The sequence below is a fragment of the Mizuhopecten yessoensis genome, unplaced genomic scaffold (genome assembly GCF_002113885.1).
Source record: "Mizuhopecten yessoensis strain PY_sf001 unplaced genomic scaffold, ASM211388v2 scaffold2383, whole genome shotgun sequence".
Lineage (NCBI taxonomy): Eukaryota > Metazoa > Mollusca > Bivalvia > Pectinida > Pectinidae > Mizuhopecten > Mizuhopecten yessoensis.
In genome coordinates this window covers 1,241,354-1,267,193 of record NW_018404519.1, presented here as the reverse complement: position 1 = coordinate 1,267,193, position 25,840 = coordinate 1,241,354, and the positions used below count along the sequence as shown (strand labels likewise).

At 36.3% G+C, this 25,840-nt stretch overlaps 1 protein-coding gene and 1 long non-coding RNA gene across 4 annotated transcripts; both read right to left on the bottom strand.

Moving 5' to 3' along the window:
• Window positions 1–601: 601 nt before the first annotated feature.
• Window positions 602–4,628, bottom strand: LOC110445857. Of its 2 annotated transcripts, none has more exons than XR_002462403.1 (2): window positions 4,619–4,628; window positions 602–4,368 (listed from the first exon to the last, which is right to left on the bottom strand). It is a non-coding gene; the product is annotated as an uncharacterized LOC110445857 (long non-coding RNA). The 2 variants fall into 2 exon arrangements; XR_002462402.1 differs by lacking the exon at window positions 4,619–4,628 and adding an exon at window positions 4,417–4,433.
• A 2,422-nt stretch (window positions 4,629–7,050) lies between these two features.
• LOC110445855 lies at window positions 7,051–25,704 on the bottom strand. Of its 2 annotated transcripts, none has more exons than XM_021490680.1 (18): window positions 25,597–25,704; window positions 20,814–24,096; window positions 19,915–20,144; window positions 19,070–19,670; window positions 18,609–18,820; window positions 17,888–18,121; window positions 17,561–17,609; window positions 16,950–17,111; window positions 16,118–16,171; window positions 15,188–15,235; window positions 14,744–14,808; window positions 14,327–14,410; window positions 13,359–13,721; window positions 12,515–13,062; window positions 9,920–10,074; window positions 9,202–9,288; window positions 8,906–8,959; window positions 7,051–8,343 (listed from the first exon to the last, which is right to left on the bottom strand). In XM_021490680.1, the coding sequence occupies exons 2-18, from the start codon at window positions 24,069–24,071 to the stop codon at window positions 8,248–8,250; spliced, it is 6,300 nt and encodes a 2,099-aa protein (XP_021346355.1). In that variant the 5' UTR covers window positions 24,072–24,096; window positions 25,597–25,704; the 3' UTR covers window positions 7,051–8,247. The 2 variants fall into 2 exon arrangements, with proteins under 2 accessions (XP_021346355.1, XP_021346357.1); XM_021490682.1 differs by having other exon boundaries at window positions 19,070–19,667.
• Window positions 25,705–25,840: the final 136 nt, after the last annotated feature.

Genomic DNA, 25,840 nt, shown 5'->3' with positions numbered 1-25,840 from the left:
TCAGTTCAATCGGCCAAGCGGAACTTGACTTTAAGTTTGAATATATTTTTTTCAAAAAGGCGGCCGTGGCGGCCATATTGAATTTCGGATCGACCCGAAAATAACAACACTTTGTCAGGACCATAAGTCGATCATTCCTACGAAGTCTCAGTTCAATCGGCCTAGCAGAACTTGACTTTTAAGTTTGAAATAGTTTTTCAAAATGGCGGCCGTGTCAGCCATATTGGATTTCTGATCGACCCGAAAAGTAACAACACTTTGTCAGGACTATGAGTCGATCATTCCTACCAAGTTTCAGTTTAATCGGCCCATTAGAACTTGACTTCAAGTTTGTTATAGTTTATCAAAATGGCGGCTGTGGCGGCCATATTGGATTTTTAATTGACCTGTAAAATAACAACACTTTGTCACGACTATGAGTCGACCAGGTGAGCTAAAAAGAAAAAACCTACACACTAAAATTCTTCCCATTGACTGTTCCTTATCAACAATACAGACAGGATCATTTTGTAAACCTTCGTACTTTAAACACTGGCTTTTTTGATAACCTCAAAATAGACGCTGGCTCATTCAATTTTCACAGACAAAAATACACCAACTGTTAAACTGGTACACCAAATTTATTGGAATACTTGGTTATGTTTTACACAAAATATGGAGTTTTCTGTGACATAAAACTTCAAAAAGCTTTTAACAATGCAGTACAGTTTAGGCACTACCAGCCAAACGTTGAAGGCATTTATTGAAATGTAACAAAATATTACCAACTGAAGGCAGAAGGCATGTTTGGTGCTGAAACAAAATCAGTAAACCGGTGAGTAAATGCCTTATACTGTGAGTACTCTGTAAAGGGTCAAGTCATTAAAATCTGGACAGCAGTGAAATTAATTGCATTATATATCAATATTGGTAATATAGCCAAAGGTATAGTGCAAACGAAATAATGCAACTTTCACATTTCTACCTTTCAATGGATTTGTATGATGAGAAGATTTTATACATATAACTGATAATAATATATCACGATTTTTCAAAAAATAAAAGAAATAGACTGTTTGAAGAGTATGTATCATTTGCAAACTTGCTTGTAGCATAAAGACATGCCCAATGCGATGACAATTAATTGTAAGATATCAAATATTAAATTATCACACTGCAGTTAAGGAATGATTTTTATGTTTCAATAATAGCTTTTAGAAAATGAAGGGAATCAAGTTCAAATATCTTAATAACTGTTACCCTTTGAGAGTGAACAGAGATTGGGCACAGAAAGTAATCACACAAGTGAGCAGTGTGTCAGTACTAACTTTATAGCTCGTGATAACATCTTTTGGCAGTTCAGATTTCCTGCTTAGTCAATAAAAAACCACTCATGTACTTAAACAAATACCTAGATTCCAGTGGTATTTCAAACCATATGTTTGATTATTTTTTTCATTAAACTATCAATACTGGAAAAAAAATCTAAAATCTTAATGTGTTCACCCTTTTTTTTACTACGTTCACAAAGCACTGCATGAAAAAGGACCCAACATGAGGATGCTGATAAATGTCAATCTCTAAATCTGATACACTTGCTGACTTGTCTTTCGTCCCTTTGATCCGAGATTTCTACTCGTATTTGTATAATCTAATTTGTTCATAACAGCTACAGTAAATTGAGAAAGTAACATTTCATGATGTCTAGTGACTGGTAATGAGCTAATAGTATGGCAGGTCATACATTGCCATGGAAACAAGTGTATCACATTTGTCTTATAAGATTTATATGAAATATCTCTCTATTAAAAAGGATAAAAAAAAATAAATCAATTTGGTGCCTGAAACCTGGTCTATTTTTACACCTCTACCTGCTATTCTGAGATGAGATAATTGTTTAAACAAGTTGTCATTATAACCTCCATATATTAGTCGTTGTATCAGTATATATAATATATTACGTCCTGTTTCCCTCCACACATCTAACAAAGCGTCCCGTACCACCATTATTGCTGTAGGTTATAACATATGTACTACATGGATCACAGTCATCGTCCGTTTTACACAACTCAATCTAAATCAAAACATTTACAAAAGTTAAATGCGTAATTTAATTTTTAATATAAATATCTGATTCCACTTTCCCCAGCTTCTACTGTAAAATTGTTTTGTGCTTTAATTAAAACTTCCATAAAATAAAGTATGTACAATTTTTGTTTGTAGAAAGTCTACTACCTCATTTATTTAAATAATGATTTCTTTTCAGAAAAAGTCTTAAAATATTTCGTTTTTCATTAAAAAGCAATCGTGAGATTTAATAAAATTTTATCATATAATTCAGCCAATACCATAATGTCTCTTGATAATAAAATTTAGAAATATTTCAGCCAATTTTGTAAGTTGGAGAAAAGTATGGGCCTTTATAAAAACACCTTTGGTCATTTTCAAAATAATTAGTGTATATTTATGCAAACATAATCTGAAATATTTCTAGTAATATCTGAGAGATTGTAAATATGTTGTGAGAACTTGTTGAAGAATGTGATCCATATTGTACGTGTAATATAAAAGGTACACATAATTAAGGAAGATCATTAACTATTAACAACAAAGGGCTAAAAATATACCCGATTCATTTGGAACCACCAATTAATGAAATAACATCACAAATTAAATAACTAATACTGAACTTTCATTAGAAAATCGTTCATCAATTAAAATGAGACAGAATTAATCAAATCATAAACATAAACAAAGGATGTTACAACTTTACTAATCACATGGATTTCAAATATTTCCAAACTGCCACTTCTGAACTAAACACATTAAGATTTCACTAAACTGGACCTGATTGGACCAGTTTAATTATATATTTTAGTGAATATGTAAGAAAGTGGCAGAAGATTTAATGGTAAAATATAAATTAACAATTGATTATCCTAAAAATTGTGATTATAAAACAAAGTACTAAAACACTATGGCAAGAGGGTAGAAGTGACATACAAATCTGCACCAAAGCTTCCCCGTAAACATACACATCGGGATTAATCATATTAAGTGAAACATCGGTGCTGTGAGTATTGAATACTTTAACTACTATGCCATTTACATATATACATACATTTATATATCTAATTATCCATATAATGTCTTTACACAATGCAAATATGTTAATAAATCTTCACAAATAACATCTACAAGGGTTTATAGTCTTCAATGGTTTTAAATCCCATAGAATATCTACAATATGGTGTGCAGATAACTCATCTCACAAGCATGTTATTAACTCTCCACTGAACAGCTACAATAGTCTGTAGTTCCAGCTATATCTAAGTCTGTAGTTCCAACTATATCAATAATATGCTTTTTTGAAATGTTACAAACTTGTACAATTTCTTACAAGATATTTGAAGGGAGGCAACTCAATATATTCCCTTAGACTAAGAGAGGAAGAGTAGAAGTTCAATAATGGCGCTTTAAATATAATGGTAACAAAGTTATATAACATTGTTGATAACAGAAAAAGGACTATCTTCTAGTCTATTATATTGAATCCTAATTGATTATGATTCGCTTTCATATCATTTACAGAATCTATTTAAGAATTTTAGAGTAGGTCTTGGAATCATGAACATTCCTTATGAAGAACGTTAACATGTGGTTTATCTTTTCAATGACAGCTGCGTTTATTCAAATATCCAATCAAAAATAAAACTTGTTATATTTAAAGAAATATATTCTATAAGAAATCTTGCACATTCAGGAGAAGTAATTCAGGAATGTAAGTGCAAAGCATGTCATTAAAATTGTAAAAATGTTTGTGAAACTGGGACCAGCTGCACCAAGTATGAAATTCTAACAAACCTTTTTTTTAAACTCAAACTAACAAGGAATGATAATCAATAACTCTTTATACAATATAACAACACAGATGAAATGTTAAACACCTGATATGTTAACATATGAATCATTAACATATTAGGTGTACAATACCTTACCAACATCAGCACAAACTATAAGTAAATTAAGAGGTACTAGTGATAACGTATAGACAGAGTAATTTCAGGTGGTGTTAACGTTGATTTCATGTTTTCAATATCAACACAGATTTTTACTGCAAGTCTTACACAGTCTCTCTATCAGGGTAGCTATTTTTGGCAGTTTTAATTTGGCTCTTTAAAATTGCCAACTAAATTACCAGAAATAGTGTAAAATCACTATAAATTTGACAGTTTAATACCACTTTACAGTTTACTGCTAAATTACATTATACATTTTAAAGTTTAATTTTGACAAAGGTTACTAGTGTTATTGCTAGTTTATACAGTTGTGTATCTACATCAATATCACAGTCAGTAGGTACTGGTCCAGCAGTCATTTCCCCATGACCTCCCTATACCCAGTTATAGATGGAGTGTTTTTCCTAGTCCCTAGGACATCATCTCCCTATACCCAGTAAAAGATGGAAGTGTTTTTCCTGGTCCCTATGACATCATCTCACTATACCCAGTTAAAGATGGAGTGTTTGTTGTGTATCTACATCAATATCCCAGTCAGTAGGTACTGGTCCAGAAGTCATTTCCCCATGACCTCCCTATACCCAGTTAAACATGGAAGTGTTTTTCCTAGTGCCTATGACATCATCTCCCTTAATTTTGACAAAGGTTACTAGTGTTATTGCTAGTTTATACAGTTGTGTATCTACATCAATATCACAGGCAGTAGGTACTGGTCCAGCAGTCATTTCCCCATGACCTCCCCATACCCAGTTATAGATGGAGTGATTTTCCTAGTCCCTATGACATAATGTCCCTATACCCAGTTAACGATGGAAGTGTTTTTCCTAGTGCCTATGACATCATCTCCCTTAATTTTGACAAAGGTTACTAGTGTTATTGCTAGTTTATACAGTTGTGTATCTACATCAATATCCCAGTCAGTAGGTACTGGTCCAGCAGTCATTTCCCCATGACCTCCCTATCCCCAGTTATAGATGGAGTGATTTTCCTAGTCCCTATGACATCACCTCCCTATACCCAGTTATAGTTGGAAGTGTTTTTCCTAGTGCCTATGACATCATCTCCCTTAATTTTGACAAAGGTTACTAGTGTTATTGCTAGTTTATACAGTTGTGTATCTACATCAATATCACAGTCAGTAAGTACTGGTCCAGCAGTCATTTCCCCATGACCTCCCCATACCCAGTTATAGATGGAAGTGTTTTTCCTGGTCCCTATGACATCATCTCCCTATCCCCAGTTAAAGATGGAAGTGTTTTTACTAGTCCCTATGACATCATTTCCCTATACCCAGTTAAAGGTGGAAGTGTTTTTCCTAGTGCCTATGACATCATCTCCCTATACCCATGACCTCCCTATACCCAGTTAAAGGTGGAAGTGTTTTTCCTAGTTCCTATGACATCATGTCCCTATGCCCAGTTAAAGATGGAGTGATTTTCCTAGTCCCTATGACGTCATCTCCCTATACCCAGTAAAAGATGGAAGTGTTTTTCCTAGTCCCCATGACATCATCTCCCTATACCAAGTTAAAGATGGAAGTGTTTTTCCTGGTCCCTATGACATCATCTCACTATACCCAGTTAAAGATGGAGTGCTTTTCCTAGTCCCTATGATATCATCTCCCTATACCCAGGTATAGATGGAAGTGTTTTTCCTAGTCACTATGACATCATCTCCCTATGCCCAGTTATAGATGGAAGTGTTTTTCCCAGTCCCTATGACATCATCTCCCTTAATTTTGACAAAGGTTACTAGTGTTATTGCTAGTTTATACAGTTGTGTCTCTATATCAATATCACAGTCAGTAGGTACTGGTCCAGCAGTCATTTCCCCATGACCTCCCCATACCCAGTTATAGATGGAGTGATTTTCCTAGTCCCTATGACGTCATCTCCCTATACCCAGTTAGAGATGGAAGTGTTTTTCCTGGTCCCTATGACATCATCTCACTATACCCAGTTAAAGATGGAGTGTTTGTTGTGTATCTACATCAATATCACAGTCAGTAGGTACTGGTCCAGAAGTCATTTCCCCATGACCTCCCCATACCCAGTTATAGATGGAGGGGTTTTCCTAGTCCCTATGACGTCATCTCCCTATACCCAGTAAAAGATGGAAGTGTTTTTCCTAGTCACTATGACATCATCTCCCTATGCCCAGTTATAGATGGAAGTGTTTTGCCTAGTCCCTATGACATCAGCTCCCTATTCCCAGTGATAGAGGGAAGTGTTTTTCCTAGTCCCTGTGACATCATCTCCCTATACCAAGTTAAAGATGGAAGTGTTTTTACTAGTCCCTATGACATCATCTCCCGATTCCCAGTTATAGATGGAAGTGTTTTGCCTAGTCCCTATGACATCATCTCACTATACCCAGTTAAAGATGGAGTGTTTGTTGTGTATCTACATCAATATCCCAGTCAGTAGGTACTGGTCCAGCAGTCATTTCCCCATGACCTCCCCATACCCAGTTATAGATGGAGTGTTTTTTCTAGTCCCTATGACATCATCCCCCTATACCCAGTTAAAGAAGGAAGTGGTTTTCCTAGTCCCTATGACGTCATCTCCCTATACCCAGTTTAAGTTGGAAGTGTTTTTCCTAGTCACTATGACATCATCTCCCTATTCCCAGTTAAAGATGGAAGTGTTTTTACTAGTCCCTATGACATCATTTCCCTATACCCAGTTAAAGGTGGAAGTGTTTTTCCTAGTCCCCATGACATCATCTCCCTATACCCATGACCTCCCTATACCCAGTTAAAGAAGGAAGTGGTTTTCCTAGTCCCTATGACTTCATGTCCCTATACCCAGTTAACGATGGAAGTGTTTTTCCTAGTTCCTATGACATCATGTCCCTATCCCCAGTTAAAGATGGAGTGATTTTCCTAGTCCCTATGACGTCATCTCCCTATACCCAGTTTAAGTTGGAAGTGTTTTTCCTAGTTCCTATGACATCATCTCCCTTAATTTTGACAAAGGTTACTAGTGTTATTGCTAGTTTATACAGTTGTGTCTCTATATCAATATCACAGTCAGTAAGTACTGGTCCAGCAGTCATTTCCCCATGACCTCCCCATACCCAGTTATAGATGGAAGTGTTTTGCCTAGTCCCTATGACATCATTTCCCTATACCCAGTTAAAGATGGAGTGTTTTTCCTAGTCCATTTCCTGATTAGTTACCTGCATTATCAGTGCTGAAGAGGAGGTCAGGAACTTCATACTTTGGGAAAGTAACGAATTGGTATCATAAATATTGACCAATTAACCATATCTTACTAGTAACCCGACTTTGCTCAGCATCAGACACATCCCTTTGTTTTACAAATTCTACATCCATGTATGTTATCACAAAATATACCCTTTAAATGACATTAGCTGTGATAGCTAGGACGTTAAACAAAAACCAATCTTAAATAAAGGGGCGAGTTCAAGAAGCAGTCCAATCTCTCTGTATTTTCTCTTCAAGTGCTAAATTCCCTGCACACTACATCCATGAGAACTACATTAACAGTTTATGTATTAGAGAAACTTTCCACCTTTTCTTTGTTATACTGACTTATGAACAGTCATAGAATCCTGGTACATGTATAGGGTAGAATGTAACAGAATAGTTCATCTCTACTAGGTTATGTTTTAGAAAATAATCTGACAAATTGGTAAATGGATACCAAAGTAACGATATATCCTTATTTGTACACATAGTGTATACAATTGAACAAGAGGTATGGAATGGCTGTAAGCTTTAGTTATGTTAATAATAAATATTATATATTTCTCAATAATTGTTTCTAGAAATCGATCAAGCAGATCAATGACATATTATTCTTACATCATATATATGCAATGTAAACAGAAGAAGGCAGTATGTATATGTATGTACACACATGTGATATGGAGTGTTATGATTATTAGATTCAGCTGAAAATCCGTGGGGCCTTGACCTGGGCTTGCACCTTTCATGACATTTTCCACTTTTATTTTTTTTTATTTTTGAAATGTCACTCCTTCTTTTACCATCTTTGCTCTACCATGTGCACCGACACACACTCTATCACACTGTACTTGTGTCCAGGAGGGTGCAGAGTCTGCGGCTCAGAATTTGACTCCATTCTGAAGACATTAGACAAATGTGTCAAAATATCTCCAAACAAGTGAATCCTCCAAACTAATCGGTCGTTAACAGTAGACAGTATTGGTGAATAGTGACGGACAACCTTTCACTAGGTAAAATATTGTGTCCCACAGCGGTTTATATAGAGGATTTGAGGACGTTGTATCGCTTCAGTGACATTCTCACTGATCCCAATTCCCTCTCCACTCGGTCCAAGTTATCCTCTAGGTCCTCCTGTAGAGTTAAACAACACCATGTCAATAACACTCATCTTACACAGCACTAGCCTCTATCATCTAGTCAGAAGTCTTGAAAATACTATACCACATATAGTTTTACAAGTAACTTTAGCTTCAACAATTCCTCTGATGTAATTTGCTTTATACAACAAGCAGGTGGTTAAATATCCCTTCTATCTCTAACAATAGGTAACTGACCCAAACCTTACTCTCCTCAAAGAGCTGAAACAACTCAATAACTCAGATACTTTTTGGACCCTACAATTTCATTTTAGGCAGTCTTTTGGAGCCCATGACTTAAACTTAAGCAGTTTTCAGTGAATACTAGCATAAATAGGATTTAAGCTAGTCATTAACGTAATTTGATTCTGGTCAGGAAACAAATTGCAGACAGGCATTACTTTTACCTGCAAGATACACATTGTACACTGTTGGTTGGTTAAAAGGTGCTGAATGATACAGATTGATATGACAATATAGACAAGATAAGATTTGAAATTATAAACAACATTTGCCAAATAGTTTTTTTAAAACATCTTATAAAGTAAATCTCTTACTCTCTTTTTTCGGCTTTTTCCTTGTGACGGTAACCGGCTGAGAGACGATTCAAGCTGAAATTAGAAAAAAAATCCATGTATGTTTGAAAATATTTCTTTAAGGAATGATTTGGTTTGATTTTATTTTGTTTGAAGTCCTATTAACAGCTAAGGTCATTTAAGGACGTTTTAAGGAATGAATGCAGGTCCAAATGATATTATCATGGTGGGAAAAAATAAGATTGTGAATAAAAGTAAAACTGAAAATTTGTTTTATAAAGAAAATTTATTGTTGAAAATCCTATTACATGTATTACCTGGCGTTTTTGTGAATTGAGGTCATCATATCGGTGTTCCATATCTCCTATGGATCGCAGCCTCTCTTTAATTCTGTCTTCCCGAGACTGAAAACAAAAAACGGTAGGATGTACATTAGAAACAATCTTTTAATAATATACTAATACATTATCATTATCTAGTTAAACAACACAACTTGATTTACAAGATTTAAAAAAAAAATGACACCTATGAACAAAATGTATAAGTAAATGTATTTTAATAAATAAACCTAAATTAAACATTTTAAAAGGTGATTTTCATTCTTGAACTACCTTTTGAATCAAGTGTCCTCTGTAGAAGTCCTAGCTTGTTCTTAATCAAACTCTACAAAGTTGTCTGCTACCTTTAATGAAATTTACCTAGTATAAAGTTTGAAGACAATTGTGGAAACAAGTCCTGTGGAGCTTTTTTAGGTATATGTAGACAGGAGACAATAACCAGCTGATACTGGGTCAGGACTGACCATCTAAGGTGGACCGCCAGTCCACAGGACCAGACCTCCAATAATGAGGCTTTACAAAGAACACAACAAATTGAAAAGGTGATACCTTTTACCCGCAGTATATGTAATAATAAAACAAAGATTCAACCTAATCATGTTACACGGATAAAAATGCTCTCTTCATTAAACAGCTGACCGTATGACAAATATATTCCCTTTTCTCAAAACCAGTAAACTGTGTGTGTAAGACTTACTGTAGGTTGTCGTGGAGAGGGCGGTGCAGCCTTAGGTTTAGATGCCATAGAGGTATATGTATCTTCCCAGTCCGGCCTAGAGAGGTAGTCCCCAGCTCGCACCCTGTCCAACATCTCATCCACAGTCATACTTGGCTCCGACGGCACTACAGCTTCTGTAAGGGGAGGTAAGTAGGAGTTAATTCATACCTCCAGCAGGAACATGGATCATGTACAGTAAACTTACATGTTATTGGAAATTTTTACAATCTGTATAATAAAGTTTGACTACCAGTATATGAAAGTGTAGCTTGTAAGAAACAAATGATACTTAGCTTTAGTTTAAAATTGTCATGACTTTTGGTTGATGAAAATTTCAAGCTATGCAATGTAATGCCATATTTGGGACTTTGTATGAACATGAATAACTAAGAACACTGGATTATCTGAAATCATATCCAAACAGGTATACAATATTTGATGTTTACTGAGAATTCTTTGCCGTACACAAGAAAATGCTTACTGTACAATACGCTGCATACCTGCAATAGTGTAATGCATAACCCTTTTTTAATCTAAATGCAGTCAAATATATTTTTCCTCAAACAAATTCACCAATCTTAATTTTGTGCGATAGCTACACCAGAGAGTGAGATCAAATGACCGCTAAGTAGTACGTTCTATGAAGTTCAGCATTCCCCAGTTAATGGATTTTAAATGGAATCCAACTTGCGTGCTGAAACATGTAAACTTTGGATTAAAGTTGCTGATAGACCCCATTTGATGTCATTGTAGTCATCTCTTCTATTTAGTTTGTAAATTAAATTATTTTCCTAGCTATGTCTTTATTACAAGGGCACCTTTTTTTCGAATTATTAAATGTAAGAATAAATTTTAGACAAAAAAAACCCATTGGATTTTGGTGGTTTTATTTAAGAGTTATTTGAACTTCCTTTTCTGGACGTCCTTACTATATGAACTTTTTTATGCCACCTCCAAAGCTTAACATCAAGGCAGACTCTGACTTGGACTCTGTTGTGATTTAGCTATTAAACACATTTACAACACACAGATCTCATTGGTTTCACACTAATCTGACCATTAATATTAACTGTTGAACTGGTTTTAATGGTTTTAGTAATGAGTGTAAGTGGTTTGATGGTCATGCCTTTTTCATGGACAATTAATGGTACACACTTTGGTAGTGATGGCTGGCTTGAGAGCTACTCTGAACTGTCAGCTAATTGAGTTGCCAAACAATTCCTGCTACCTAGTAAACTACAGTATAGTACCATAGATGGTTTACCATTTACTCCAGACTGCAACCTTTAGATACTTAAGAGTCTGGGTTCTTTACTGGTTAATCTAGATCGTGAGATTTTAGGCTGTGTTAAGGTTTACTACTGCCTTTATATTAGCAGCAGCCTGGTTGGTTCAATATGTAACACGAGGTATTAGATCCTCTTATAACACCACATTCCTTAATCTTCTTTTTATACACATTCTTGGTCTTGTAACAAAAAAATTAGTACTGAATAGTGAAGTACATTTAAGCTGTTCAAGTCGATTATATATAAAATGGTAACAGCAAAATCAATAAAATATGAAAGCTTTTAGAATTGTCAGAAGTAGGTTAGGCTCATATCCTTATCAAAGAGTTAAAATTAACTATTTACCATTACAAGCCGGGTCCACTCAAATTTAGAAACCTATTTTAATATACATTGATTAATTTCAATCAATACACCATATATATAATTAATCATGTTTATATAACACCATGACACACTGTCTCCACAAAAAGCATATTTTATGGGGTAAAATTCACAGACAAATAAACTGCTGAGTTAGTCTGCTGGTTGTTAGACACCCGACTTACTACGACAAGGGCGGGGCACACGAGGGAGGCTGGAGGAGCGCCTCCTCACACAAGGGCTCAGCGACCTAGACCTTGTTCGAGACCGCCCCCTGGGGGGTCTCATAACTAAATAAGAGCAGTGGTGAAAGAAACAGTTCAAAACTCTACTTCTGTCACACAACATATCTGTCTCTTTCAAATAAAACTGAACACAAAAATAGTGCATGCAAATGTGTCAAATTAAAAAAAAGCTATCCTCAATCAATCTCAAAATGCATGCAAAAACCTGTCAGATATTAAAAACAAAACATCAATAAAATGTTCACAACATATCAGCACAGTTAAAAAACACCATTTCCTGTAATTAACCATCAGATACTAAAGGTACCCCTGAGATCATCAGATACTTACAGGATACCCTAGCTATAGGGACCAGAAGAATATTTGATTCATAATATCACTGTGTTACTCTCTCACATCTTTCGAGATTTTATAAATTTATTATCGTTTCTTGTGAAAAATTTCAAGGACTCATTTATAACATCTTATCGATTTCTTCAACTTTATAAAAAAATACTTCATTTGTGTTATAACCTGTTCAGCAAATATCAAAATGAAGAATTTATAAATAAAACCATTAAGATTCTTTTGTATAATTTTTACAAAGGTTTTGTTATTCAAATACTCAAATTGAAACATATCACACAGTTCTAAACAAAACGCAAGACATGCAATCATCATGTGATGTGGTATCCTACCTTTGTTCTTCCTCCTGTCCTCCCCACGTGGAATACTGGAGTTACCTCCTCCTGGGGGTTTCTTATTTGTCCATACAACACCACTAGGCTGTGGAAGGCCATCACCAGGTGACCTTGACATTTTATTTTCAGAATTTACATCAAATCTTGTCTGACTAGAAAAATCTTCTTTCCCATTTTGACCTTTGGCTGATGTCTGTGTAGTTCTACGTGACGAGGATTTTGATTTTGAATTTGCTGACTCTAATTTGGAACTTTTTGAGGATTTCACTAACGGAGAACTGGATGTAGACTTTTTCTTCAGTTTCATATTGTCTGAGTGCCTATCAGGGGACATGTCTGTCTGTCGACTTGGCGTAACCATGTCACTACCATAGAACTTCTTTTTCTGTATTTTTGGCTGAGCAGGCTCCCTCGATGTTGTAGGAGAGTTCCGTAAAACATCCCGCAGTCGGTAGAGCTCCTCTTCTGCCCGCATGATTGGAGATGACACATTATTGTCCTTCTCTGGTGGTGACCTTTTGTTTCTAGGTGGTGTTCTCATTGGTCTGAAAATTTGATAAATAAATCATTACCTAAATTTGATTGATTTTATAACACAATAAAATATCAAATTTGATGAAAATAATTATGTTGAAGTAAGTTTCAAATTAAATTTTACCCTTATCTGTTATTTGACAAAAAAAAATAACTGATCACATTTAAAACAGTCTTTTACATTATTTCTATAAAACTGATGAATATTCTATGTTTAAATTGATGATTTATAGCACAATAACTGTGCATTGTGATTTCTAAAATCTTCTGATGCCAGTAACAATAATGGATTTGCTACTATACTCACAGTGTGTCCTCTGTTCTGTGGAAGGATCCATTGAGAACACTGGAGTCCTCCTGAGGTGGACTTTGGTGTAATGAACCATTCATTCTATCATTATCCACATACGGTGTTGACCTAGGCTGTGGCCTAGAGGGGGTGTGACCTTCTGATTGGGGTTGAAGCCTAGATGTGCCATGGTAGCGGTCTGTTTGAGGGTTTGAAGGAGCACAGTTATTGTCAAACTGAGGTTTAGTCGGAACGGGGTTACTGGCAGGCTGAGGTCTGGAAGGGGAAGGAGAAGGGCGGCGATGATCTAGGGCCAATGCTTCCTGCTGGACCCCTAGGGATTCATGTAGACTGTTGTAGATGGAACCAGATATATTGTGACTGGAAAAGAAAGCAAAAGGTATGACACAATTCCACTAATACAGCCTGCCAATGTAGGACACCAATAACAGTGGCATTTGTCAATGGTTACATTTAATGGTATAAAATTTGGAAAACAACACACTAATAGTTTCAACATTTAATTATAATGAAATGCCACATAGACACCTAGACCTCAACAGTAAGTTACACCATACAACATGTGTGAAATGATTATTCTTACTTGTGGAGATTGTGTTGTTTCACAAAACCCCCACCCTGATGCAATAAATGTGAAGATCAAAACATGGTCAAATTATGAAAAAAAAATGTAAATATTTTCGACCTTTAATTGTCTTTATATCACAACTAGACCTTAAATGAACGCATTTACAGAATTGTATATGCGTGGGATGCATACTTATAGTGTTGAAGGTATTTCAAAAACTTACCCCAGAAGTTTTCATATGGGACACAAATGCTGACATGGACACCAGGGGTTACATCATAACTCCTGATTACTTATAACCGTTGAAGCTGATTATGAATTTAATATAAGACACTGACCTGACACCCTGAGGAGTGTCTGATATTAAAATGGCACCCTGAGGACATAAAATACTGACCTGATGCCCTGCGTGATTTTGTGATGTAGGTTGTCATTTTCCCTGCTCAGCCTCTTGTTCTCCAACTCTAGCTTGGTGATGGTTCTGGTGAATAAAGGTTTAATAAAAAATCTCAAACGCTGATCTACCGGTAATTATTTTGATGTTGAGTACATTTGTCAGTATATTTTTCTGAATTTTTCTGAATTTTTCTATCGTTATAAAATCCTGACAAACACAAGTGAATAGATTTTAACCGTTTCACCACTGTAGACTGTGATCGATGGACTCATCAAGATCAATGCATGGTAGAGTTTACTGAAGTTACATAGGGGTGCATGGTAGAAATTACTGAGGTTACATAGGGGTGAAAGGTTATAATGTTATCTAACAAGATATTCTTTTACAACTCTTGTTAAGATGTTACTAAAGCTTTACCTCTTCATCTCAACGTTTTCTGTCCTGACATCATACATTTTATTTTCAAGGTCATTGACAGATTCCTAGAATAGATAAAAGAAAAAGAAATAATTTGTTTATGACATGTTAACTTGCACATATCATCATTTACATGTCTCACAGTAACTAAGGCTACCATGCCTTTTATGGATTAAAACAGTTGTGAATACATTATGGAAATATGATATAAATAAATACCTTAACCTCCACAAAATTGTTCCTTTTGTCTTTTTAAATATCAATTTCCTGTATATCATGTTTTAGATGAATATCAATTCCTGACCAAGCATTACAGACCTAACTATTATCATAGCAACCGTAGCTACAACAGTTAACATACTAGCAATCAGCATATTCTTTCAAAATAATTGATAGGATGTTAATTAAAGTGACTGAAACATCCACTTAACAAACATACTTTACCTTGAGTATGGCACGTTCCCTCTCATTGGCCTGGTACTGTTCTACCACCTGTATAAACAAACCACAAATTTCAAAGAATTAACACAAATGGAAATAATATCAATTGAAATTTGATGGCTATAGCTAAGTAACAAAGCAGTAATTAAACAAGGATAGCAATGATACGCTGATAACTTCAGCTTAACTAACAATGTAGAAATAAAAGTGGCTCCCCTCATTAATAGCCAACATGCATATTTGTCACTTAATTCACATTTGACCTTAGAGGTGAAGGTCATGGTGACCTAAACAGCACTGCACACAATCACTTGGTGAATCAGGAACACTTTTAATTTCATCAATACATATTTAATAGTTTAAAAGTTACAAAATTTTGCATTTATTTGATTTTTGAGCTTTAAGTGACATAATAATTACAGTGCACTGCACACAACATGAAGATGTATATTTGAAGTTTTCTCAAGATAACTTTTACAGTTTAAAAGTTACTGCCTGGACAAGTTCTATTAAAAGAAGAACCAAGAGAAGAACCAGGATTGATACAATTTGTCTCCCTTCATTCCAAAGAAGAGCCATTACAAGCAGTTCAATGATATACAGATTGCTATAGCTTAAGTAACAAAGTTGTGTATTATATTATCAATTATTCTATACTCATTTAGGTTTCATCTTTTCAACTTTTCAATATTTTCCCATAAAATTTGTAAGAAATGAATACCAAAGCTTGTAATTCTCAAGGAACGTTACAGATGAAATGGTCCTCTTTAGCATCAGCTGAACTAAGGTGCAGTCCCTTATAGGACATGAAGCACTTGACTTGTTGAAAAGGATTCATAAAACATCCAATGGCTAAAACAAACTTTGATTTATACTTCTAAGTAAGAATGAAATATCTGACATTAACATTTCAGACAAAGATAGTGTTCCCACCTTCTCCAGAGCAGTACGGTCCCGGTGGATGTAGGTGGCCTGGTCCTCTTGTATCTGGATACAGATAAAACAGTTATTATTGTTAACTTCATAAATCAATACTTGTTGCTAACTTTTATCAGATACATTTACACACTTCTAGTAAATGTTATCAGATAAACCAACACACAGATAAAACAATTCTTATTGTTAACTTCATTAAAAAACCAAACTTGTTGTTAACGTTTATCAAATACATTAACACACTTCTTTTTAACTTTACCAGACAAGAGTACCGCCGGGCGGAACAATATACGCCCGTCGAATGCCATATAGTGTTATATACTTTCTTACATTGAAATAAGATCTGCATCATTCTAAGAGTGGTAAGCTGACATGCTATAAAAAGTATAGTAGAAAATCTCCGGACAAAAAATCAAATACTGAAATGAACAAAGGGCAATAACTTTTAGAAAAATTGTCAAATCAAAATTCTTTTAATGGAGACACAACTTCATATCATGATTATAACGTATACAAAGTTTCAAAGAGATCCGTTGAAAAATGTAGGAGATGCAGATCTTATTTCAATGTAAGAAAGTATATAACACTATATGGCATTCGACGGGCGTATATTGGTCCGCCCCACGGTACTCTTGTTCAGATATCAAATTGCCAAATGTACAATCAAAGAAATAACTTTATCAAAATAGCTTTCATATTTGATTGAATGGAGTATACGACTTAAACAAAACAAAACAATGACTACAACATGCCAATGGTCTTTGCCTGCTATTCCTTCTTTAAATCATTACCTTTATTTGTCAGTGTTTTGTTATATTGTTTTACCTACTTTCTTAGCCTTTTTCAGATTGTTCTTGTGTGCATTGTTCTCCGCCCTCAGCTGTTCTAGTAGGTCATCCTTCTCCCCACTACGGAACTGTAGCTCCTCTACTGTGCTGCGGAATGTGGATATCTTATCCTGGGCTTCCTTGTAGTAGTCTGCATATTCAATCTGTAATATTGCAAGGTACTTCTATAGTATAACATATAGGCTTACAGTAGGATACAGCTGTAACTGTATATTTAACATGAGTCATAGCCAAGACAAATTCAGAGAAAAGAAGTCATTTGAAACTATATAAATGAGTTTTACAACCAAATGATACAAAGAATATGATGCTATGATACAGATCATGAATTCACTGTTAAATTGGTCTAAAACTTTCACAACTGGCTTTCAATAGAATTTATTTGTAAGTTATTCCTTTGCTACATATATGTGTAGTTCAATTTGCTAAAACTGAGTTTTTTCTTTTTAAATATTGAAAGAGTTCAATACTGGAAACACTCATAATTATCATCATGTTACATGAATTAGCACTTCTGAATAGCTAGGGTATTTAAATAGTTTGCTGACATCAAATAATTGTTATTAGTTATTACATGTATCTACAAACTTACAGCTCTGGTCTCTAGTGCCTGTACTTTCTGTTCAATCTCATAGTTCCTTCTGAAATACACAAAACCAAAAATTATAGTAAACTGTATTTATTTATAAACATTATTTGACTGATGCAATAAAGGACGGACAGAGAAACTAAGTATATCTCTAAATATTTGTGGTATCCAAAACTTGAAATATAAAACTGAATTAAACAATTTGTGTCAATAATATACAGACATTAACAGGAACAAATATTTACACTATTTTCATGATATCTTTCAGTTTCTGGAACACTTACCCCCCCCCTCCCGCTGTTATTACTGTGTACAGTAACTATCACTCACCTGTTAGAAATGTCTAATTTATCCTCCAAGTCGATAATCTTCTCTCTCTGTAACCTAAACTCGCGTTGCAACTTCTCATTTTCTGATACAAAATGTTGAAGTGACTCATGTCCACTGACAGTGTCATTGTCGGATGCCTTAAGAGCTTGCCTCAGCCCCTGGAGCTCCTTCTCGTAGTATTCCCGCAGGTCTGCCATGTGCTTGGCATGCTTTTCCCTCAATCCTACTCTTGTGCTGATTGAATAAAAAAAATAGTAGTATTAATTATATAGATATTTATTTAATTGTTTATATAATGAATTGTTTAACCAAGATAAAAAAAAACAATGTAGAATCTACTCTCTTTAATTCAAAACTGACATTAAATGAGTTAAATTTATTGCAAGGACACCTTATTGTTCAGGGGCTGACCCCAGGGCTCCCCAACCGTTGCACCCCCTGGCAAAATATGCTTGCAAGCAGTATATATATGGCTAGGGAAAAGGAATTTTTTGGGAAAAAATAATGCAACCTTTTCGTTTATAGTGTTTCTGTTTCAAAATTTAGACTTTTATTGTGGATTTTTTAAAAATTTTACCCATCAATATAATCTCACAGTACACTATAACAAAAATTGTTCAACAATCTTCATTTTTTCAATATGATGCAACATAATTGGCAAAGATTAGTTTGGAATTTACAATAAAAGGTGTATTCTTCTTTTGTTTGTGTAAAGTGCTACCTGGAGGAGAGATGAACATCATCAGATAGGGTGGCTGAACTATACAGCTCTGTGTCGAAGCTCTCCTGCTGCTCCACACGTTGACGATGTCGGTCCTCTAGTTCCCTATGGAGAACAGAACTCTGGCGCTTCTCACTCAGAGAAGGGGAGACAATCAGGGGGTAGATCTCCTTGTTTCTTGGGGGTGTTGTAGGTTTGGCTGATGAAGACAGCTACAAAATGAGGTACATTTTAACGCCATTTACCAAGTGTTTAAAACAAATTGCTCATACTTGACACAATACAGTACTCATATTTAAAAAAGATTATATTAACAGCTGTGATAAACTTTGCTCATCAAAAATATCTAAGAAAATGCAAAGTATTTTGAAACTTTTACAGATGCATAGATACTAGATGGATGGAAGTATTTTCCAGAAATGCCAGAACCAATTACCAGAAGTAAGACAGAGTTGGTATACCTTCGACTGACTGCCTTTTCCACGACGTATGGGCATGGGACTGCTGTACACTCCAGCCCTTGGAGGTACCTCACCGGGATCAACAGCCATCCTCTCCAGATAGGGCCTAGATAATGGTGGTGACCTTGATCTAACTCTGGGTGGTGATCTTGACCTAGGTGGTGACCTTGCTTTAGGTGATCTTGACCTTGGAGGTGATCTTGATCTTGAAGGTGACCTTGCTCTTGATGACCTTGACATTGGTGGTGACTTTGATCGTTGAAGTCTTGACCTTGGTGGAGATTTTGGCCTTGGAGATCTAGATCTTTCCGGTGACCTTGACCTTGGAGGTGTTGTCAATGTAGGGGGTGAACTGTGAGCCCTCTGTGCAGGTGATTGTTTAGCAGTGAGAGAAAAGTCGCCCTCCAGTGACCGCCTGACAGGTGGAGGAATGTCCATTTCTCGTCGGACTTCCTGGTAAATTTCACGCCAGGAGGGAGAATGTTCACGGGGATGTCTAGTAGAACCTTGATTCTGGGATTGTCTTGGGGAGTTGTAGTCCTGTTGTTGTCTGGGAGACATATAAGGAGATCTGTCTGATGATCTTTGACTCACCTCACTTCTATAGACAAAAGAAATCAAAGTAAGTTTCCTTTTTTAATAATGGATATATTTCCTTTAAGGATTCAGAATTTCCTAATACAAAGAATTCACAAAGTAGAATAGTTAATTGTTTTCCCTTCAGGATTTAGAATTTCCAACTACAAAGAATTTAATATATTTTCTTCATAAAAAATTCTTGATAATGAAATAAATCACTTAGTAATGTGGCTTTTATGACCTTTTATTACACTCTTCATACTTACCTGTAAGTGTCTGGTGCCTGCAGTTCAGCTGTGCTGTTAAGAGATGAGCTATTTTCCAAAGCCTCCTTATGAACCTTGAGCTTACGTCTCAGCTGCTGCTGTTGGTCAAACAGCTCATTCTCCATCCTCTGCTGCATCTCAAATATGGTCTCCTTGTGCTGGCGATGCTGATGTTTCATCTCCTGTTCATGTTTCTCCTCCAGTGTCGTAAACATCTGCATCCAGCTTGTCTGTAACAATCAAAACGACCATATAATAAACTTCATGTAAATGTATAAACCATGTATATCTTATTGCTTAATCAAAACAGTTGACAATGAATTAGTCTTTACCGTTTTTGTGTGGAGGAAGTAAATAGGTACATGTACCAGTGTTTTAATTTGTAGACCATATGTACATATATATTTTACCTGCTATAAGGTCTGTCACTCCAGTGAAATAACATATCTTGTAGGTCAGGAGCAACAGAATATCTAACTTCTGGCTATCAATTAATATTTTATCCACTCTCATGTCCGAGTGAATTCTCAAGACAAAGTATCACTGACTCACTGAAGCTTGGAAGTCATTCTTGAGAATTAATTCACTTATTTAAATATAATCACAATCATCAGTGGTTATAATACCGTAACTATCATCCATACTTATTATACACAAATCATACTTTCCAATACAAGTTTGATGAGAACTAGATTTGGTAGTATTTTTATCAGGTAAATACTACTGAAAGTGATGTACAATGAAGCCATTTCAAATGCTGACCATCTATTTATATCTATAGCTACTGCAGTACAGATATATAATCATCACATTAGCATTAATAGCAATATATTAGTGAGTACCTTATCTAAAGTTCATTTAAGTACAGAACTATAGTTTATCTAGATACCTGTACATACCTGCTGCTCTTGCAGAGTTTTAAATGATGGTACTGGTCCAGAGCTAAGAGTGGATATGGTGCCATCATTACTCAGGACACTCTGGCCACTGGCCAGTGAGGATGACCACTGGGGTATACCAGCGCTCAGGTGTGTTGCTCCGTACTCCTCGTATATACGAGCCAATAGAGATTTCTCATTCTCAGTTAAATCAGTTGATGCATCAGGGTCATTCCTGGTGTCTAGATAACTACCTTCAAATGCCCCTTGTGGCAGCTGGTTTCGTAAGCAATCACTTGGGTTTTCATTACGTAGCACTCGGTTGTAAATACTATCCACCAACTCCATGGGTGGTTCATTTGATACGGTTTGAGTCTGACCACGATAAGGCACTGACGGGAACTTGGCATAGGTTTCACCAGTACTGTTTTCCCTGGCCAGTATCTGTTGGTACCTCTGATAGGCCCCAGGGTCAGTGAAGTTCACATTATACCTTTGCAAGTCTTTCTCTGTGATGAGAGGCCCCCTGTTCTGTGTACTCCCATCCTGCTCAGAAAGCTCACTTTGAAGTGGGGCTTGATGTCTGAACTGGGATGTAGCAGGCTGTCTATCTGTTCCCATATCATTTAGTGACCTTGAAGGATGTCCTCTTTGACCTTGAACTTGTGAACTATGTGATAAAGATAGTCCAGAACCAGGAGCATATAAACTCGAGGACTGAAGGATTCTGTGGTCAATTCTTTCTCTACCATTTGAGTTTTGAGTCAATCGAACAGAAATTGGATCCTGGAATATCTCTGAGTTAAGAAGCTGAGGCTGACGTTGGGCACTATCACCCTGGTAGCCAGTATGACTTGATACATCACTATTGACTGCCTGTGACACGGGTCCATAGCTATTGTACTGTCTGCCATCACCTTGGTCCACAGGGAGGCCACTGTCGCTCACCTTGTTTACACGATCATCTGTCACTTGATTTTTATACTGATCTCTGTAAACATCTGAAGTTAAATGACCATTATAACCATCATGTCCACCATCATGAAAATTGTTTTCTGACATTGGTATCATAGGGTTTCCATTTTGTTGAGAGGAGAGACCTGGAGGACATCCACCATTTACACTATAAAGGGCCGGATTGACTGAACCATTACCTACTGGATGTCTGTTTACCTCCTCACCTTCTCTAGGCATAGAAGTTTTCAAAGGGACATTGGCTTTCTCAGGACTTTTCTTGATATGGAAAGATTTATGACTACTGGAGCCACTTGAGGGTGATGAAACCTGAGAATTGTGAGGGGACTGACTCTCATTTGGTGGTGGGGATACGAAACCCTCACAATTACCCCTGTCAAATTGCTCAACTGGATACTTTTTTGGAATTTTGCCATTCTTTTTGCAAGTGATATTTTCCCCTGTTTCCAGAATTAAACACTCTTTTTCGTTTGGTCCTACAGTTCTACACACTTTGTAATTACCGTAATTTTCAGGAAATTCAGGATAAGCTGCTAAGGGAGCTAACTTGCGTAGGCCCTGTGGTCCACAATCTGTGTCGGACATGGTATCCTCGACAGTATACTTTTGCACTCCCTTCCCACAGATAACAATACCTTCTGGGTTGTCTGTCTGGGTACTATCACAAGAAACCATGGAAATATCAAAAGTTTCATTTTCCATCTCAGAATCTAGAGTTATATTAGATCTTTTAGGAAGATCTATACCACTTCCACCCGATGAATACTCAAGGTTAGTACTGTTATCAAGCTGTATATCTATGAGACTCCTGACACCATCACTCTGACCCTGGTCCAGTGAAACACTCTTCTCATTAATATTTGCCCTGACTTCTGTATGAGTTGCCTCATTAGATGGGGGTGCTGGCTTGCCATTGATTGTGGGTTTCACGTCTCCATCTGTAGGCATAGACGCCGATGACCCTGCCTCTGTTGCGTCATCATGAAGTGAGGTGTCACTCTCATTAAAAGATGATACTGCATGACCTAGAACATGCTGAACAATTAACTGGGCAAATTGACTTGAATCCTCTTCTCCAGAATCATCTAATACTTCCTTCATTTCTTCTTTTCCTCTAACCTCAACATCATCAGCTCCATATCCATCACCTATAGGTTTACTAGTGAAAGTTACACTGTCAGTTTTGTTTGGCTGAATATTTCCATCTGAAGATTGACCTTCACTGTAATCACCATTACCTTGACCTTGGTGGTCCTCTTCTTCCTGTTTCATGTGTTGACCAAAGGAACTCATGCTGTCATACTCCTCCAATTGTGAATCTGATACAGAAGTCAGACTATGGTGATCAACGTCTTGTTCATCTTGAATATTTTCCTGTGATTGTAGATCTAATGGTGTTCGGTTTTCTGACCTCTCCTTCGACTGGGTATCAGATATTGTACCATCTTGGGACATCTCCTCCCCATGGAAAGTTGGAGTAACATTACCATCTTCAGATATCTCTATTATAAGTTGTTCTGGAGATACATTACCATCTTTGACCTGCATCACAGGGGAAACAGTGCCATTTGGTGGTTGGGTAATGAGGACTGGTGAGGCGGCTTCCCTGTGTATCAACTGGCCCTCATCTGGCATAATGTCATCACTTTCACTTGAACCTGATTGTTCTGAAGTTGAAAGTTTATAATTGTCTTCTGACTGTTGGACAAAATTTGTACTTGAAGTTTCTGGTTTGTCTTCCTGAGAATCAAGCTTGTTATCGTTACTGATAATGTTGTTGGTTTCCTGTGAAAAAGCACCTTCTATTTCAATAACAGAGCCACTGTCTGACTGGTCAGCGCTTTCAATAACTGACCCATTTCCTGATTGCTCAACACCACCTCTGATGACTGAACCATTTTCTGATCGGTCAGTATTTTGTCCTAAAATAACAGAACCGGTTTCTGATTGGTCAAAGCTAATGTCCAGTTCTGGTATGTGTATCTCAGTAGCCTCACTACCATCCTGAGTAAAGCTTGATTGATCCTCATTGGATGTAGTTTCAGAATTGTCAATAACAGATTTCATTAATTCTTGCACTTCTCTATCTGCTTTTGTAGTCAGGGTAGTCTCTGTGGAAGCTATTGATTCCTCATCATTTATCTGGTTACCTTCCTCTGGAGTGGGCGTGGTGCTGCCATCTGCGCCTTGTGTTGTGTCATCCTTGTTATCAGACAGAACAGTAGGACTTTGACCACCATCAGCCCCTTCCATACTCTCACTTTCATCCTCTGTCTGAAATCTACCATCACCTTCTCCTTCCATACTTGTAGGTAGTACTGCTAATGATCTGAAATAGATAACAAGATAAACAATGTTAACATAATGTGTATTTCTAGCAGCAGAATATAGAGAATAAAAACATATATACAATATTTCTTTGGCTAAGAGAAGAAAGATGCTGGTAAACTTTGAAAGCCAGCAGTGCCATAAATGTATTGTCCAATGCCCAAAAGATTTTGTATATCAACACAGTCAACAGTCAACAAAGACTGATTTCCTGAAAATCTGGTATAAATTAAAATTTACCAATAGTTTACAAAGGAGATGCATGTTGTTTGATGAAAATCCAAAAAATAAGTTTCAGAGGAAATGCCAATTATAAAGTTTTTCACTGAATGACATTTGATAAAATCAATATACTGGCTTTCAAAGACAAACTAATTCAGTTGCAGGCTGTGATCTGCCAGTATAGGGCTGACTGCAAAGAGTCATATTTCACCCATGCATTTGATTATACTAGCGATGAGATCAACATGGACATTTTTAATTTGTTATGGATGGGTATTGCTGACCAAGAAATCTTTTCAGACTTGCTCGCAATGAAAGGTTATCCCAAAATGGACAAAACACTGGAGGAAACAGTGTTCTTTATTGCCCAGAGAGGATCAGATAGAGCAAAGTAACCAAAAGTGCAATGGAAGACTTTGTAGGTACCTTGCAATACTGCCAAGCCACCCATATCACCAGCACCTGGAGGTAAATACATGGCATGCGCGCAGCTGTCCTGCTCCCAGGAGTAAAAATGACAATAGGATGAAGAATAATATTCACTATACTTACAGGTACATGACTGTTAAATGCGCATTAAATTGTTTAATGTGTCATACTAGTAAACTGAAAGTCCTTAGGATTGATCCTTATATTTATAGCGGAGACAATATATTAAAAAGTAATGACCTTTGAAACTCAGTTTGTTTCATTGAGCCAACGTATGGACCCAGGAAGCATTGACAAAAAATACCCAATGTTGCATTAACAAGCATCACTCAGAAACATTCTGGATGGGATCTTTCCTGGCTGGATGGTATGCCATCCTGTTAAAATATAAGCTGCTTCTTACCAACTCGGCTAGGTAGAATCCCTCTTTAGCTCATTCAACAAAGCATCAGACTATGGCAAGCTTAGTTTGATCCCTAGCGGAGGTATTGCATCCAAAATAACTACATCTATGACAAGAATAATAATAATCCTTCTTAATATAATAATAAAGACGTTACAAGGATAATGTCATTTGACTACTGCACCAGTCGCCTTTTCTAGACAAACCTGGAGAAAACGGTGATAGTATGGTCAAATGAATTGTGCAAAATAAACTTAATGTGGATGATTATATCGTCATAGGAAGCGTGATGAAGTTTATGAGATCATCGACAAGGACCTGTTTCAAGAGTTCATGCTGTTGTTTACGTTTTTGGGTCAAAACAAACATACGCATTTGGTCTTCATATTTGGGTGATTCCGACAAGGCATTTTCATCTAAAGTTTAACCTGTACATCTTATACTTACCGTTTGAAAACAGATTGATGTACAAAGACTACATCTTATCGCAGTTATAGAACATTCAGCTTCTCTCTCTCTTCCTGTCTCAAGTCAAAACATGCGTCTGCGTCCGCGGGGTAAGCGTAGTATAATACGCGAGTATCTTGTAATTTAGCGACACAAATATTCAAGTTTGGAGTTATAGTCAGACGATTTATACACTTTGTTAGATGTAAACAACATGAAACACATAGATCTTAACAAAACATAT

Excerpts from the sequence above, each read along its gene's own strand:
- LOC110445855 (XM_021490680.1), bottom strand. The coding sequence starts at position 24,071 with ATGGAAGGAGAAGGTGATGGTAGATTTCAGACAGAGGATGAAAGTGAG. Across the intron at positions 20,145-20,813 it reads AAACTCTGCAAGAGCAGCAG|ACAAGCTGGATGCAGATGTT; the intron begins GTATGTACAGGT and ends TGATTGTTACAG. Across the intron at positions 18,821-19,069 it reads GAAAAGGCAGTCAGTCGAAG|CTGTCTTCATCAGCCAAACC; the intron begins GTATACCAACTC and ends CTCATTTTGTAG.